The 16,438-nt window shown below is 40.2% G+C and overlaps 1 protein-coding gene across 1 annotated transcript; it reads left to right on the forward strand.

Annotated features, from left to right (window-relative positions):
• The first annotated feature begins 247 nt into the window (after positions 1 to 247).
• On the forward strand, positions 248 to 15,665 carry LOC141106304 (pepsin A-like). Its single transcript, XM_073596968.1, has 9 exons — positions 248 to 401; positions 507 to 660; positions 1,587 to 1,704; positions 4,624 to 4,742; positions 12,313 to 12,512; positions 14,369 to 14,485; positions 14,643 to 14,787; positions 14,886 to 14,984; positions 15,303 to 15,665. Exons 1-9 carry the CDS (start codon positions 346 to 348, stop codon positions 15,450 to 15,452), a joined length of 1,158 nt encoding a protein of 385 aa, XP_073453069.1. The 5' UTR covers positions 248 to 345; the 3' UTR covers positions 15,453 to 15,665.
• The last annotated feature ends 773 nt before the right edge of the window (positions 15,666 to 16,438 follow it).

Below are 16,438 nucleotides of genomic sequence, written 5' to 3' on the forward strand. Positions count from 1 at the left end.
ATAGATTTTTCAGTTAGAATACTTTGAAAACCTTAGCTAAATCTATTGCCTAAAATTCTCTATTTGCATGTGGTATGTATTAATGACTTTAAGATATACCACTTTTAGAAGAAACACCTGCTGATTTGTATCACATGCCTACAGTGCTTTGCCAAAGTCTAATTTTTAATCAGTTCTAGTTTACAAATTTGGCAGCCCCTGCCTCCTTCAAGAAGGTGATGGAAGATTTCCCATTAGATTTAGTTCTCTTGAAGGACACAGGGTGTATTCATAAAGGTGTATATAAAGAGTTGTTGATTGTTGATTGAAAGTTCTCACTTTGGTGTCTGAGTAGGACAGTCAGTCATGAAGATCCTTCTGCTCTTTGGGCTGGTAGTTCTGGCAGAATGTGGTGTGGTAAAGTATGTAACAAAAGGGGCATTTTCTAAACTTTAACACATTAATTTAACTGTACATACAGAGTAGTATTGATATGTTAAATTTCATTTTTAAAAATTTTTATACAGGGTTTCCCTCAGAAAAGGAGAATCTTTAAGGGCCCGCTTAAACAGACTAGGATTACTGGGTGACTATTTAAAGAAACATCACTATAATCCAGCAACTAAGTATTTTCCATCTTTAGCCCAGGCATCTGGTGAGCCCCTGCAGAACTACATGGATGTGAGTAGCCAACTTATTTTCTCATGCAGCATTTTTTAAATATATTTGTCTCTATAACTATTTTTTAGACTTTAGAACGACAATATTCCTAAAATGTTGCAGATTATTTCTGTAGTATTAAATCTAACTCTACCCAAAACATTTTTAGGTTATGGTCAGATTGGCTGATAAGATTTTATTTCTGTCTCCACAGGGAGATTACACTTCATTTTTGGCAAAGTAATGCAAGGACAAAAATTAAAGTGATACTGAATTATATTCTTATTCTCCAAAAAAAATCCATACATGTCAAGGACTTAATGGACAAGTGATTTATTTTTTAATCATTTTTTTTACTGTGTTTTTCTGCTTTCACAAGTTCACAAACCTTTTAGTTGCAGTCATATTCACAAGTCTATGAACACTACACATCCCATAATCCCTAGTCCAGAAAGAATGACTATGTACAGTTGGACCATAGAGAATGAACATAACCACTCTGTTAACAGCAAGTCAGGTCACAGATCCTTTAATCCAGAGATTAGTGTCACTAAGAAACTTGGTTAGTGGGACATTTGGTTAGTGGGCTTTTTTCCTGTATAATATTTTGTCTGGTTTTTGCCTCGAACACATTTCCACATGTGTTCAGGGCAAAAACCTTGTGACATATGAGAACTCAATAAGATCAGGTTTTATATTTTTGCATGAATAAAAAAGTCTTAGTATAAAGATTTACAAATTGTGATGTCTATTTTAGTCACTAACCAAATCACAGTTCTAACCTGAGTCTGCTGATAATATAATCATCTACTGTATATTATTTGGTTACATTTAGAATGTACTGTGTCACTATTTTAACATACATAATATTACTCTGTTTCCTATACTCTTTAGGGCATATAGCTATTTGATGGCAAAAATGATTCTTACATTTGTTTCTCTGTCAGATTGAATATTTTGGAACCATTTCCATTGGAACCCCACCTCAGTCCTTCACCGTTATCTTTGATACAGGATCTTCAAACTTGTGGGTTCCCTCTGTTTACTGTTCCAGTCCAGCCTGCAGTGAGTAATGTACAATGACTTTACACTAAAGGGATAAATCTGACCCAATTTTTTTTGACAGAGTGGGAAAGGGATAGAAACTCTGTTATGTTTTATTGCTCTATTAGTAAAATCTCTACAATGGGTGCATAAACAGTACTAAAATATTTTTCTAGAGTAGAGTCAGGAAGAGTGAGAACCTCTGCCAGTTTTTTATTACTATTTAATATCAAATGAAGATGGGGAATTGAAGTCTCAGTGGATGGTAACAAAAAAATATACAAAAGTAAATACTGTATTTAGCAAATATTCTCCACAGAAAAAATGATGGCCCTCTCATAGAACAATACGTAGACAGAGTATATATATATATATATATATATATATATATATATATATATATATATATATATATATATATCAATTATATTAGGCATTTTATACAATTACAATTATAAGTATTTATACAAATACAAATGTTTGTAAGCATTCTTAACAGCAATGGGATATCAAAACCTCTAAGTGGCTAAAAAATGCAACACAGAATCCACTGTTAATGTACTAAAAAAAATAAAATGCAAATATAGTTAGCCATAAATAACAGTCCTGTATTTATTGATGAAAAAAACAAAAGATAAACTCGCACTTAGTGTAGCATGAGACAGCAGCAGGGCTGTTGTCAGTGGCCTTAGGGTGCCAGGATTGGAGGGGGGGGGTTGGCAGTAAAATCCAAATCGCCAGCCCCTTGCTGGGGATGCAGATTTTTAAAACACCTGTCTTCTGTTCCCTAACACTGTGTCCTCTCTCCTACCGGGAGCATAGAAGTTTTAGTTTGCCTCACCTGTCAGCTGCCCGTTGACAGTGAGGGGAAGTGGGGAATGCATACCCCCCCCCCACCCCACCCATTACACACTGCCGTTTAGTGACAGTTCAGCACAGCCTATATTTTAATGTTGTGTGACATCCTTCACGCTGTGCCCCATCACATCATGGGTGCAACATGAAGGAGGTACCAGTGTGGCTGTAGGCAGTAAGGGGATGTGGTGGAGGGGGTGGAAAAAAATAGTGTAGAGAAAAATTCTTGGACCGACCCCGGACTGCAGCACTTCCAAATGTCTGAATACAGGACATTTAAAATCTCATACAATAATAGGTGTGCATATCTCTACCCCCCCCCCCAAATAAAAATAAGAAAAAAAATCATAAATTCATCAAATACAGTGTAAGTTCATCAACAAATATCCACATTAAAGATCAGTGCTGTATATACTGAAAGCACTTGTTTGTTTCTACTTCTAAGTGTATCCTTTTTTAAAATAAACTATGCTTTAAGCTTATTGAGCTTTGAGGCTCCTGTTTTATTCTGGTACTGCCTGTGGAGAGCTGTGGTGGGTAAAAATGAGCTCCAGTCTCCCCGCCAAAAAAATTAAAAGTCAGCAGCTACAAATACTATAGTTATTAGGGCACCTACCTGTCCAGGCATCCAGCGGTGTGTTTTCACCCGAGCCAATTCCTCAATCGGCCATCGAGTGCTGGCGCCACCATCTTGCCTAAGGGAAGCTGGTTTCCCACTGCAGATGCACAAAGCGTGCTGCCCTTTGTGAATGAGCCCCAGTCTTCTGGAACCTGTAAAGTGTCCCAGGAGGTTGCGGGGGAACTTACGACTCAGTTTGCTGCGGCGAACTGAGCTGGAACTGGGAGTGGGTACCTGTGAGACAAAATGTGGCAGCGGAGGGGGGGAGGCAGACAAGGGGCGCTTCCCCTTTTGGGTGGAGCTCTGATTTAGGTAAAGAGATAATGTTCCCGTAGCCGACATATCATTGGTGTTACTTAAATCTGACTGCCTGGACCCTTATCGTTATACAAAAGTGCAAATTGATTTCTTTATTTGAGATCTGAATTTCTGGTAAGAGGTTATTCATGGGGGGGAGCAGCACCTGAACACTGGAAGCACTTTATATGTAATTAAATGTCACTAAAAGCACTTTAATTCAATTGGTGGACTTTTGATAAATTTTTCTTGGACTTCTTATACATATGTATCAATTTTTATTTTATTGAGTCCGTTAATTTTTAGTAATTAAAAATAATTTTATTTTATTTATTTTCGGTGTTTATAGAGATATTCACACTTATTATTTTGTATTAGACATGTATTAATGTCCAGACCTAACAAAGAGAAATTGCTTCAAAATCCTTGTGACACATATGTCACAGTCCTTTAACCCACAAAATATGCTTTAATAATTGTGCCACTAGCACATGGGTCAGGAGCGCATAATGCACAGGCCACTTTACAGAATGCAACCAAATTTACCCCTTCTTCACAGTATAAATCATCATCCCCCAAGCCCTTATCCCCCAAAGTACAGATCTCCCCTAAATCCCATTCTCAGCCTCATCAGTAAAAATCCCCCCAGCACAAACCCTTCAGTACAGACTCTCTTCCCAGCACAGACCTACCCTCCCAGTACAGACCCTTCAGTACAGATTGACCCCCCCCCAACACAAACACCTACATACAGACTCCCCCCTCGAAATTGTAGTGCCAGTTAAGATAATCAGAATGAATATTTACAAAAAGATTATTTGAAAAATCGAGTAATTGTTAACAATATGATCAACATTTAAATATATAGGTCAGATTTTTTTTTTGTGGGGGTTACTTTACTCTTAACAAATTTCTAACTGTGAACCAGTCAGTTGTGGTTTATTTATTACTGTACATATGCTACTAATATACTAATGTAGCATAACTAAATTTTTGCTCTAAATATGTTAACGAACATTTAAGATCCTGACACTTTCAGTTAACACACAGTAACCCATACTTTTTATTAATTTACCACTTAACTATATGCCAAGGTGCAGAAAAAAAGTGCATGGTTATGCGAAGGGAAACCCTGGCCCCGCTAACATCTGATGGTTTTTTTTTTTCAGCCAATCACCACATGTTTAACCCACAGCAATCATCAACCTTCCAAGCTACCAACACCCCAGTATCTATCCAATATGGCACTGGTAGCATGTCTGGGTTTCTTGGATATGACACAGTGCAGGTAAGAACAAGAAGTGGCTACAAGTCTTACATTGATTACAGTAATAATATTGTTATAAACTTAGGATTGTATATATCAAAAAATTACAGAGCATTGTGAATGCCAGCAAATTAGAATGGTACTAGACTATTTTCTCTCTGCATAATGTCCAATGTTTACTCCAAGGCAGATGTTCTTCATTCATAAGAATAGCATGAATCAGGAAAATACTGCATTATGTCTATTAGATGGAGCTGATGATCATGGGAAATAAACAGTTATATCCTATAAACATCAGCTCCATCTAGTGACCATAATGCAGTATTTTGCTGAGTCATGCTATTCTTATGAATGAAGAACATCTGCTTTGGAGTAAAATTATCCTAGTAATATTTGATTCGGCCAGCGTTTGCACAGAATTAATGTACATGCAGTTTTACAGAATGATAAGCTCTGCATTTTTTTGGAAATACACTCTTTTTTTATTTTTATTTTTTTATTTAAAGATGTGACATAGATACAACTATAGAGACAAATTTTCATTGCATAGAAATGATAACGAGCGCAATAAGCACAACCATACAAAACAATGGCATATGAGTGAAGGGAACCCATCAATCAGGTTCACATCACCAACTGAAGTCTAATACAGGGTACATATATGCTTCTGTGCCCATCACTTTTTGTTTTTTGGTTTAGAAGGAGAAATGGAGAAGGAAAAGATGAGAGAGAGAGAGAAAGAGAGCAAAAAAAAAAAAAAAAAAAAAAAGGGAGGAAAGGTGGGGGTGAATGGGGGTATCACCCCCGGGGAGCTAGGATCAATAACCCTGAACAAGCAATAGAGATTTCAGACGGTGGATCCTAACATCTGTATTAGAGGAATTCATCAGAGAAGTGGAAGAGATCCCAGTAAAACCATCTGTTCCTCTGACCTCTTATCTCACAAAGCAGAGGTCAGATCTTCTATTTGCTCAATGTCCTTCATTCTTGCGAGTCAGTGGGCCACCATTGGCGTGGACTGTTGCTTCCATAGATGTGGGATGCAGGCCCGTGCAGCATTTAGGAGATGTTTAAGAAGGGATTTATGATAATCTTTCCTTGATAAAGGGGTGAGGTTAAGTTGGACTGCTGGGTTATCTTGTAAGGAGATATTTGTGAATTTATGTATGAGCTTAAGAACTGGTTGCCAAAAAGTTTGGAGCACAGGGCAATCCCAAAAAATATGTAGGAGGGTGCCTGAGTATAGGCCACAGTGCCAAAAATGATCAGTTTATTGAGGAAATAGCTTAGCCAGAACAGAAGGGGTTCTATACCAATGCGTTGTTATTTTATAGGTGGTCTCTTGGTATTTGCTACATAGAGAAGATTTCTGTGCGAAAAAAGGATGCGTTGTTTTTGGGGTTTGGTGAAGGTGACTTGCAAGTCCCTTTCCCATTTTGCCAAGAATGGGGGGTCCTCCATGGCGTGAAGATCTAGCAGGAATTGGTAAGAGGTTGATAAGGATCTAATATGAGAGGAGCCCGTTCCAGAGAGCAAGTTCTCCGTAGTTGTTCAACCGGAGGAACCTAGGAACAAAGAGGACCTTATGAGTCCCTGTGGGGCTTGCAAAAGAAAAGACCGGATGACCAACAAGTGTCGTCCTTGGGGATGGAGAACTTTTCAGTGAAGATAAACGTAAAAACCTATTCAGTTCCATAAGAGTAGGGCCAATCAGCGGATGAGTAGTCAAGTGGGTGAGATGAGTTTTCCCTGCCCAGGGTAGACCAGCAAGTGGGGCCCGGGAAGCCTCTTGTTCCAGCAATACCCAGAGTTTCAGGTCGCTGTGTCAGCACCAGTCCACAACCCTGGTCATATGTGCCACGGTGTAATATAGTGCTGGGTCCGGAAACCCGAGACCTCCCTTAATCTTTGGTCGTAGTAATAGTGCTCTGCTGAGATGTGGGTGTTTACCGCGCCAGATGAATCTGATTAATATTGAACGTATGGCTTGACAAAATGTCTGGGGTATTTTGACAGGCATTGTCTGCAATAAGTACAAAAGTCTTGGCTTTGCATTAATTTTGAGTATATTACAACGGCTGAACCAGGAAAGGGCCAGAGAGTCCCACTTTTTAACATCAGCAGTGAGCGTAGATAAGAGAGGCTGGTAGTAGAGGGGAATAATGTCATGCAGGTTTGCAGAAATTTTTGTTCCCAGGTATTGAATGGAGCAGGCAGCCCACTTGAATGGGAAAAAGGGGCGCAGGTTTGAAATGGTAGAATCTGACAAGGAGACATTCAGGGCCTCTGACTTTTGCAGATTAACTTTAAAATTAGACAGGGTACCATTAGCGCTTCAGCTCCTGTAACAGGGAGGGTAAAGAGGTAAGAGGCTCAGTAATATAAAATAAAAGGTCGTCGCTGTAGGCTCCCACTTTATGTTGGTATTGGCTGAATTGAATGCCTTTGATGGACTGATTACCTCTGGTGTGCTGTAGGTTCCAGGGAAAGAACGAATAGCAATGGTGACAGGGGGCTGCCCTGTCTGATGCTGTTCGAAATGGAGAAAGGGCTGGAGTCATAGCCATTTACCCATACTGTAGCTGTGGGATTATCATAAATGGCCGATATCCATGACAGGATGGGATCCGGCATTCCCACAAATGTGAGCGTCTCCTGGAGAAAAGTCCAGTCCACCCTGTCAAAAGCCTTCTCGACATCTGTGGACAGGAGCAGTAGGGGAATACGGGATTGTTTCGCTTTTTCTATGATGTTCAGTGTCCGAATAGTGTTGTACCTAGCCTCTCTAGTCTGAATAAAGCCGACTTGGTCTGTTACAATTAGACGTTGCAATAAGACATTCATCCTAGAGGCAAGGATTTTGTTGAATAGTTTCACATCACAGTTCAGGAGTGAAATGGGCCTGTAACTGGCACATAGAAATGGGTCTTTACCCGGCTTAGGGATCATGGATATTGAGGCGCGCAACATATCTGCAGAAAAACTGTGTCTGTCCATCACAGCACTGAAGGCCACAAAGAAGTAAGGTGCCAAAGGGTCCTGGTACATTTTATAGTAAGGGAGGGTGAATCCATCAGGTCCTGGTGCCTTGCAGGTTTGAGTGTCGGCTATGGCTGATGTGAATTCCTCCACCGTAATAGGTTTAGACAGGTCTTCTCACTGTTTCATCGTCAGCATAGGAAGGTCGGTTTCTCGAAGATAATAGCAGATATCTAGAGAGTTTTGAGGCATCAACCGGGAAGTAGAAGTTGGGTCCAAATTATATAATTTGGAGTAAAAAGCACGAAAAGTTTCTGCTAGTTCTGAAGAAGAATGAACCTTGGAGCCCGAAGACGAGAGAAGTGGGGGAACGTATGCCTGAGAGTGCTTGGAGCGTAAGGCATTTGCCAGTAGTCGGTCACATTTATCGGCGTATTTTCTAAAATGAACAACGGGCCTTTAACAGTACATTTCGCTTCATACATGGAATGGTCCCATATAGCTTCCCGAAGACGAACCAGTTCCGCTTCGATAGTATTATCTGGCTGTGTCTTGTGCTGACGTTCTAAAGTGTGAAGTTGCGCCAGGAGGTCAGACAGGGTTTTAATGCGGCGTTGCTTGGCTGCATTACCATGCTTGAATAGAATTCCCCTGATAAAGCATTTATGCGCTGACCACACCAAGATCGGATTGTCAACAGAGTCTACTTTAGTAGAGAAGTAGGATTTAATTTCCCTAAGGGTATCTGCAGCAATTTTGGGATCTTTTAGGAGCGCCTTGTTAAGTCACCACGTAGAGGTTCTAGGGGACACTTGCGAAATAGCCAATTCCAGCAGGATGGGGGCGTGGTCTAAGAGTGTGATGTGGACGATAGCGATTCCCCTTGTCACCAAGATGGATGAGTGTTTTAGGAGAAAAAGGTTGATTCTAGAGTAGGACCCATGGACGGTAGAGTAAAAAGTAAAATCCCGCTCTTGTGGATGGACTATTCTCCAGATATCGACTAGTATATGTGAGTGCAAAAGATCTTTGAGGTGACGTTGTGTTCCCTGTGGTAGGGAGGACAAGTTCGAGGAGGAGTCTCTATGAGGGTCTAGAGTTAAATTGAAATCCCCTCCTAAGACAAGGGTTCCCTCGAGGAAGGAGTCAAGGGTGGGCAGAAAAGCATCAAGGGTGGGAAGTGGATTGGAATTTGGAAAATAAATGTTCACAAGAGTGAAGGTCTAATAAATTTCTCCCTTTAGAAGCAGAAATCTGCCCTCCTGATCACGGTACTCAAGGAATTGCCAGTGGAGGGACTTAGATATGAGAATACTCATCCCTTTAGATTATAATGATGGACTATGATAGGCTGTCGGGAAGTGTTTGTTCGATGGTTTGGGTATCCTGTCTGCCCTAAAGTAAGTCTCTTGGAGAAATTCTATGTGAGCCCTTTGTCTCCAAAGCTCTGCAAGACAGCTAGTGCACTTCTCCGGGGAATTCAACCCCTTAATGTTCCAAGAGAGGATCTTAACAGTCATACTGTCAAATACTGTTAGCTCCCAGGGTGTAAGGGGAGGGGAGGGAATATGGGAAAGGATGAATGGGATGGGGAAAGAGAGAGAAAGAGTGAGAGAAAGAGAGAGAGAGAGAGAGAAAAAAAAAAAAAGTGAAGGTAGAAGATAAGAAGAAACCTAGTTAAGGATAGAGACTCCGCTAAGAGAAACTACTGCCACCAGGGCAGAGTATTCCTTGTGCGGGAAGTAGTAAGGCACAGCTAAGCTCTGGGCCCCTGCAGCCATCTTAATCATGCTTTTAAGGCACCATTGTTACCTGAGAGAGTGAAGTGGTAAAGACTGTCTGGTAAACCATGACCACAAAGTAACTGCGATAGCAATGAACTGAGAACCTTCAGGAGAATAATAGGAAACAGCCCTGGTCCAGTGTTCCAAGCCCGAGACAGGCTGACAACACAGCCCCAGAATCAATGTGCCGCAAGGCCTCTCTCGAGGTATGACCACAGCACCCAGGTGTGACTTGAAAAACTGCGATCAACCCAAGGCATCTAAACCAAGTCAATGTGAAGGTATTAAAGATAAATAGTAAAAATAAACATAAGACACAATCTGGTGAACACCAATATAAACAAGTTATCAACTACGTTAAGTATTTGTTGCAGTGTGTGCGTGTGAGTATGCGAGTGTGTGTGTGCGAGTATGCTGGTAGTCTGCAGTTGTACGTACAATCATAGTCTGCAGTTGTACGTACAATCAATCACCTCTTTCCCATTGGTTTAGGACTCCGAGCTCGGGAGAGATTGTTAGTACCGTGCCACAACTATGGGGCTATACAGCAGCCCCATCCCAAGGGAGAGACACTGCTCCTGAGCGTAATCTGGAAAACCATGGCTCAAACAGGAAGCTCAGAGTGTACCAATGTGGAGGTGGTAATCAAAAGGTAGACAATAACAGACATAATACTGTACTAAGTCTAACAGACAACGTGGGAGACAAGTTATGAATCATGTTAAATATTGGGAGCAGAAAAGTAGTCGTCACTCATCAGCGAACTAGGGTAAACTGAAGGTCAAGCCAGAAGCTCCCCAAGCTCACAGGCCCACCACACAGTGTTCCTGGGATGACACTCAGAAATAATGGTGAAGTTAATTTGACTCTAAAAGTTCGATCATGACAAACAAAAAAAAGGAAACAATGAGCTGAATGTTTGCTGGTATGATCAGCCGGCCACTTCTTCATTCGGGGGTTGGAAACGGGGGTTACTTACCAGTCTTGCTTATGAAGGACCCCCATGGCCACGACGATTATAGCGAGCCCTTTGTGGTCTACCCGGTGGTGCTTGATGCTGGAGATCTTTGTAGACAACTGCCACAAGCCAGTCGGGTACTGTAATTGGATCTATTTCGGCAAAGGCAAAGAAGCCTGGAAGCTCAGAGGGATGACGCAGAGAGAAGGTATCTGGTAAAATGGGTGACCCCACCTGTAGGTAAGACCTTCCTTGCCAAGGACTCCCACCCTCCAGGCCCGCTACAGAATTTCCTCCTTAAGGTTAAAGGAATGTAAACAGCAGAGGACGACCCTGAGTCTGTCAGATGGGTCAGATCATGGGCCCAGAGTTCTATGAACTCGGTCGATGATGATCTCAGAGTCTGACGGGCGTTCTAGGTAACGGTTGAAGACGTTGGTCACTGTTAGATGCAGTTCTAAATGTGGGACAGATTTGGGCACCCCCCTCAACCGAATGTTCTGTCGGAGGCTGCAATTCTCCAAGTCATCCTGAATGAGGTGCAGTTGTATAATTTGGTCAGTAAGTTCAGAGTGAGAGGTCTGCAGGGTTTGCACAGATTGGGAAACTATACCCTGTTCTTGTTCTATCACATTACCACAGGAGTCTAGCACAGACACTTCTTGCCTGAGAAGTTCTTTCCATTCTCTGCACAAGGGTTTCCAAATCAGCTCTTGTGGGCAGCTGCTGCAAGAAAGCCCACAGCTTTTGTTCAGAGGAAGCATTTAGAGGATGACCCTGTGGTTGGGGAGGATTGCAGAGTGTACTCCCTGTGGTCTGATGCGCAGGTATCAGTCTCTGTCCCTCCAAGGCTTCTGGGCTGAAGCATAGAGTGCTGGGTGGCATGGGAGCCAAAGGAGAAGCTGTGAGCTCTGGGCTGAGCAGTATATCCTCTATGTCTGTGGAGGCTGCCAGCGATCGTGGGAAACAGGGAGAGAGGTCACTGGGGGGTGAGAAGGGTGGCATTGTGTGGTTATCCGCCATCCGTGGATGAGGATCAGGCACACTGATTACCTCTGCTGTGTCTGTAGCTGCATGGTGGGCCGGCACCATCTTGAAGGCTGGTATTGCCGCAAGTAGCAATCCATGCTGATTGCAGGAGCAGTGGGATGGTGGTCGGGCTTCACAGACATCCAGGGTTACAAGCAGGTGTGGGTAATGTGCTGTAATGGATCGCTGTATGGCCGCAGGTGAGCCACTGGCCCTGTGAAGCGTCCTCACGCTGCCATGCCTATGCCACGCCCCCACTCTTTTTTTTTAATTCCAAACTCTTTTATTGATATTGAAAGTCAGAACAAGAAAATAGATACAATATATGACACGTCATATAGGATACACAAACGTGCATAGATACAACAGATTAGAAAGAAGCATATTCTATACAGCAATAACTTTTGAATCTATTGTTACAACTCCGGAGGAGTTCTGTAAGTTAGAGGGGAAAAGTGACAAATAGGCTGTGCATAAATTCTTAAAGTGCAAAAGATAAAATTAACAAACAGAAAAAAAAGAAACTAAACAGGTTCCATAAGGTGGGAGTATCAAAAGCCAGATTACCATAGGGCATAATATCTACATTGATTACAGCTGCAGTAATGTACAGTATCCATCACTAGATGTGGGGCGGCCAACCCTGGTAAATCTAGGCCATCCTTGCCAAACCTGCTGAAACTTGCGCATGGCATTGCGGTGGCAGTAAACAAGTTGCTCTCTCAGTAGTAGAGAATTGATGTACTCTATTGTTTAACTGTAAGAAATACACTCCTTTAAGTTAAAAGAAAATGGTTTAAAATTAGATTTTAACATTAGCACATACCTTTTATACCCTCAGGTTGGAAACATCCAGATCACTAACCAGATTTTTGGTTTGAGCCAGTCTGAACCTGGATCATTCTTGTATTATTCTCCTTTTGATGGAATCTTGGGATTGGCATTTCCAAGCTTGGCATCTTCTCAAGCTACACCTGTATTTGATAATATGTGGAACCAGGGTCTAATCCCTCAGGATCTCTTCTCTGTCTATCTAAGTTCGTGAGTGAAAACTGCTATTTTAAAAGTTGCATTCAATGTCCCCGAGTTGCAGCTTGGACTCAAACTGATAAAGTATTCCAATCCAAAATCAAAAAATGTATTTTGAGTAGAGGTAATATACTTCAAAGAGTGAAAATTGTAAAAGTAAAAGGTAAAGTAGGCAATTTAGTAAATAAAGTTAAACATTGCTTTTAAAATTATTTAGAAATGTGTGTGCAAATCACACACACAAAACCACATTGTTTTGAGTCTGGTCATATTCAAACAACTATTGGGACCTTTATGCTAAAAATTGAGTGCTGAGTTTGAACTGGTAACCCAGAAAGGACTCCAGTGTAGATACACTGTAGCTGCAATCAAGTCTCTTCTTTGCTTCATTTGTTGTACATACTGTTATTGGTGCCTGTACAGAGAGTTCCACACTGCAAACAGTGCAGTCAATACTAAAAAGGAAATATTTACTCCTCTCCACAGAGAAAATAACATATTGATACATTAATGGAATATTTAATCATTTATAAAAGTTGAATATTTTATATACAGTATTTCTGATACAATTGTGGAATTAGAAATCTGTCAGCTATGGACATGTGGCATGTCCCTTAACATTTTTCTAGCATGGACCTTAGTAATCATAGCTATGAAGAGTAGCCAAATGTAAGCAGATTAGCCTTCCTGATTTTACCTGCATTCATTATGAAGGGTTGCACTATTTTAAATGCTAGTTTTTAGCAGGCGGACAAGGCTACATTTAACATAATTATTGAAGGCTTTAAAGGATGCGATTTTTGTTTGTACAGTGATAGTGAGTGAGCATGAGCGAGTGTAGTAGGTCCTTGATAGAAAGCAAAAGTTTATTCACTGATAAAGTTAAGGATTCACCCTCAAATTTCCAATTTCAAAAGATAACCTGGGGTTATTATTTGAGATCTAGAACATAGATTTTCCATTGAAGAAGTTAGCTTTAAGATAAATTACTGCCATCCACTGATCATCACATTGAAACCCTGGTAGAAAGTTTGCCTATAGCTTTCAAAATTACTTTCAGTTGTTGCTAAACATTAGTGCTGCACAATAAATGTAATACTGAATCTTCGGTTAGTTACAATTACAGAGAAAACAACCATGCTTGGGTCAGTACAGATTACCAAAGTCTACTGTAAAGTGTTGGTGCTTTGTGATCACTTCAAAGAATAAATAGTGACACACAGCGGTGCTTCAAAAAGAAAGGTGCTTCAAAATGCCAAATACTCCAAAAGAGACAGACCACATGGAGTTCACACCTCACTAAACCAGATAGTTTTGACCCTTGTGTTAGGGAGTCAAATGAGCATAGCACACAGGACCAGGAATGTGCAGATGTCAGTGCCTCCATAGATCTTCCTTCAGCTCTATAGTGTAGTTGAGCATCGCCCCTTGTATTGCCTCAAAAACACTTGTTCTCCACATCAAGTATGCCAGAGAAGGAAGCACCATATAGTGAAGTATGTAGATTTTATTTCATAACAGAGAGAAATTTATTTAAATATGTAAAACCATCATAAGCCTAAAGAAACTCGGAAGTCGCTCTCATCCAAAATGACTGCTAGCTCCTAAAGATGTCCATGTGGTCTGTCTGTCTTGGAGAATTCGGCACTTTGAAGCACCTTTCTTTTTGAGTCACTATTGTGCTTCACTATTTATTCATTGAAGTGATTACGAAACACGAACACTTCACAGTGGACTTTATGTTATATTATGTGTTACATGTAGGCAGTACTGTTAACTTTTGGTTTTAAAAGAGAAAAAAATTCTGTCATCCCAGTTTGCTATACATGTTTAGTTTAATTTTCCATGGATTGTTTTTCCTCTTCTAGTCAAGGGCAGAGTGGCAGCTTTGTTCTCTTTGGTGGTGTAGACACCTCATATTACACTGGAAACCTGAACTGGGTCCCTCTCACCGCAGAAACATATTGGCAGATAACGGTGGATAGGTAAGAACAGACATCACTTGAGCTACTTTTTGCACCATGGTCCTTGTACATATTCAAGAACTATAATGTATTTATTACATTTATTAAACTGTACAAAAGCTCAAAGTGGGTCACTCGTCTATTTAAAAACAAATATATATATTTTGTTTGTTCACAGCATATCTATTGGTGGCCAGGTCATTGCATGCAGTGGCTCCTGCTCAGCTATTGTTGATACTGGAACATCTCTTCTGGCTGGACCATCTACCCCTATTGCCAACATTCAGTACTACATTGGAGCAAATCAAGATTCAAATGGACAGGTAATTATTCGTAGCTTTTGTGTTGAACTAGGCTGGAGATGTGTGTGTGTGTGTATTTCCATAACACTTATCTATGTATCTTTACATTCTGTATTTAGTATGTTATCAACTGCAACAATATCAGCAACATGCCAACTGTTGTGTTTACAATTAATGGTGTCCAATATCCACTGCCAGCAAGTGCATATGTGCGTCAGGTAGGTTCTTCAGAGTAATACTGTGAAAACTATTTTAAATCTTTTATCAAGACCATAGATATATGTGCGATGGGGCCTTTAAATTCTACTGTATATCAAAGTCAATTCTTACAACAATTCAGAATACTAATTGCATTCATATCATTTGTATATATGATTCTAAACTATATAATGTACACATTCATTGTATTCAAATGTATTTGCATACAATGCAAACTTGAGAGTTCTTACTCTGTAACTTGAGAGTTCTAGGGTCTCCTTCATAATGTTTATGATAGCATGACATTATTTGTTAATACATGTTTTCATATTTCACAGAGCCAGCAGAGCTGCACCAGTGGATTCCAGGCAATGAACCTGCCAACCAGTTCAGGAGATCTGTGGATTTTGGGAGATGTGTTTATCCGAGAATACTATGTGGTCTTTGACAGAGCCAATAATTATGTAGCAATGGCACCAGTTGCATAAAAACAGATTAGCCTTTTCTCTATTATTCCCTTATCTATTCTCTTAATCATAACTAATAACATTGTCCTACATAGCATTGCAGATGTTCACCTGTTCTGTTTTAAATAAAACAGAACTTCCACAGTATCAGTACAACCCCAACTATAGCTTGTTTTGGATTGAAATGCAACATTAGGATAACAATGTACAATAAAACATCTTTGAGCACCATGAGTAATGTTATATTATAAATGTATAGGTTTAATTAGATCCCTATATTTTTTTACAAAATGAGGTACAATTTCTTTTTATTACGTCATGGCAAAGCTTTGTTTGTCTTTTTAGTTTTAATGTGTGGGGAAGGCTTAGAATCTTTGCCATGTTTGCATCGCTGTCTGTTTCCCTGCTGGGGTGGGTGATTCACCATCTCCTGAGACCTGTGACCATTGTCATTAAAAGTATGTTAAAAAACATTTTTTTTTTTTCATGAGGGCAAAGATTGAGAGGAAATCTAACTTTTGGGGACAAATGCTCCACTGACAATTGTCTAATTGCACTCAAAATGGAGACATTTTCCCTGACTTCCTGTTGCACCTGTATGACAGGAAGTGAATGGAAATTACCTCAGTAGGCTAGACAGCAAAAAATAACATGATAGATGTTTAAATCATTCCCTACGCTATCCAAAACTAATATAAAACAAACACTTTAATATGGAAACAGACATGTATAGCATATCTCTTAATGATATTCTGCTGAAAAGGTATATATTATGTAAAAATAATTCTGGAAAGGTTAACCCTAAAAATGCCTTGCAACAGGCACATCTGACTATTTGAAACTTTGTAACCACATTAAAATGACACTGCCCCTGGTATTTAATCCACATGGACTAACTAGGATGGTTAGTTTAGAAACAAAGAAGGAGGATTTTCCAACTTGTTGGAGTGAAGAAGTCGAACATTCAGTGAATATCAGATTTTATATCATTGCTCCAATGGTAAATT

This window comes from Aquarana catesbeiana, linkage group LG08, assembly GCF_042186555.1.
Source record: "Aquarana catesbeiana isolate 2022-GZ linkage group LG08, ASM4218655v1, whole genome shotgun sequence".
Classification (NCBI taxonomy): Eukaryota; Metazoa; Chordata; class Amphibia; order Anura; family Ranidae; genus Aquarana; species Aquarana catesbeiana.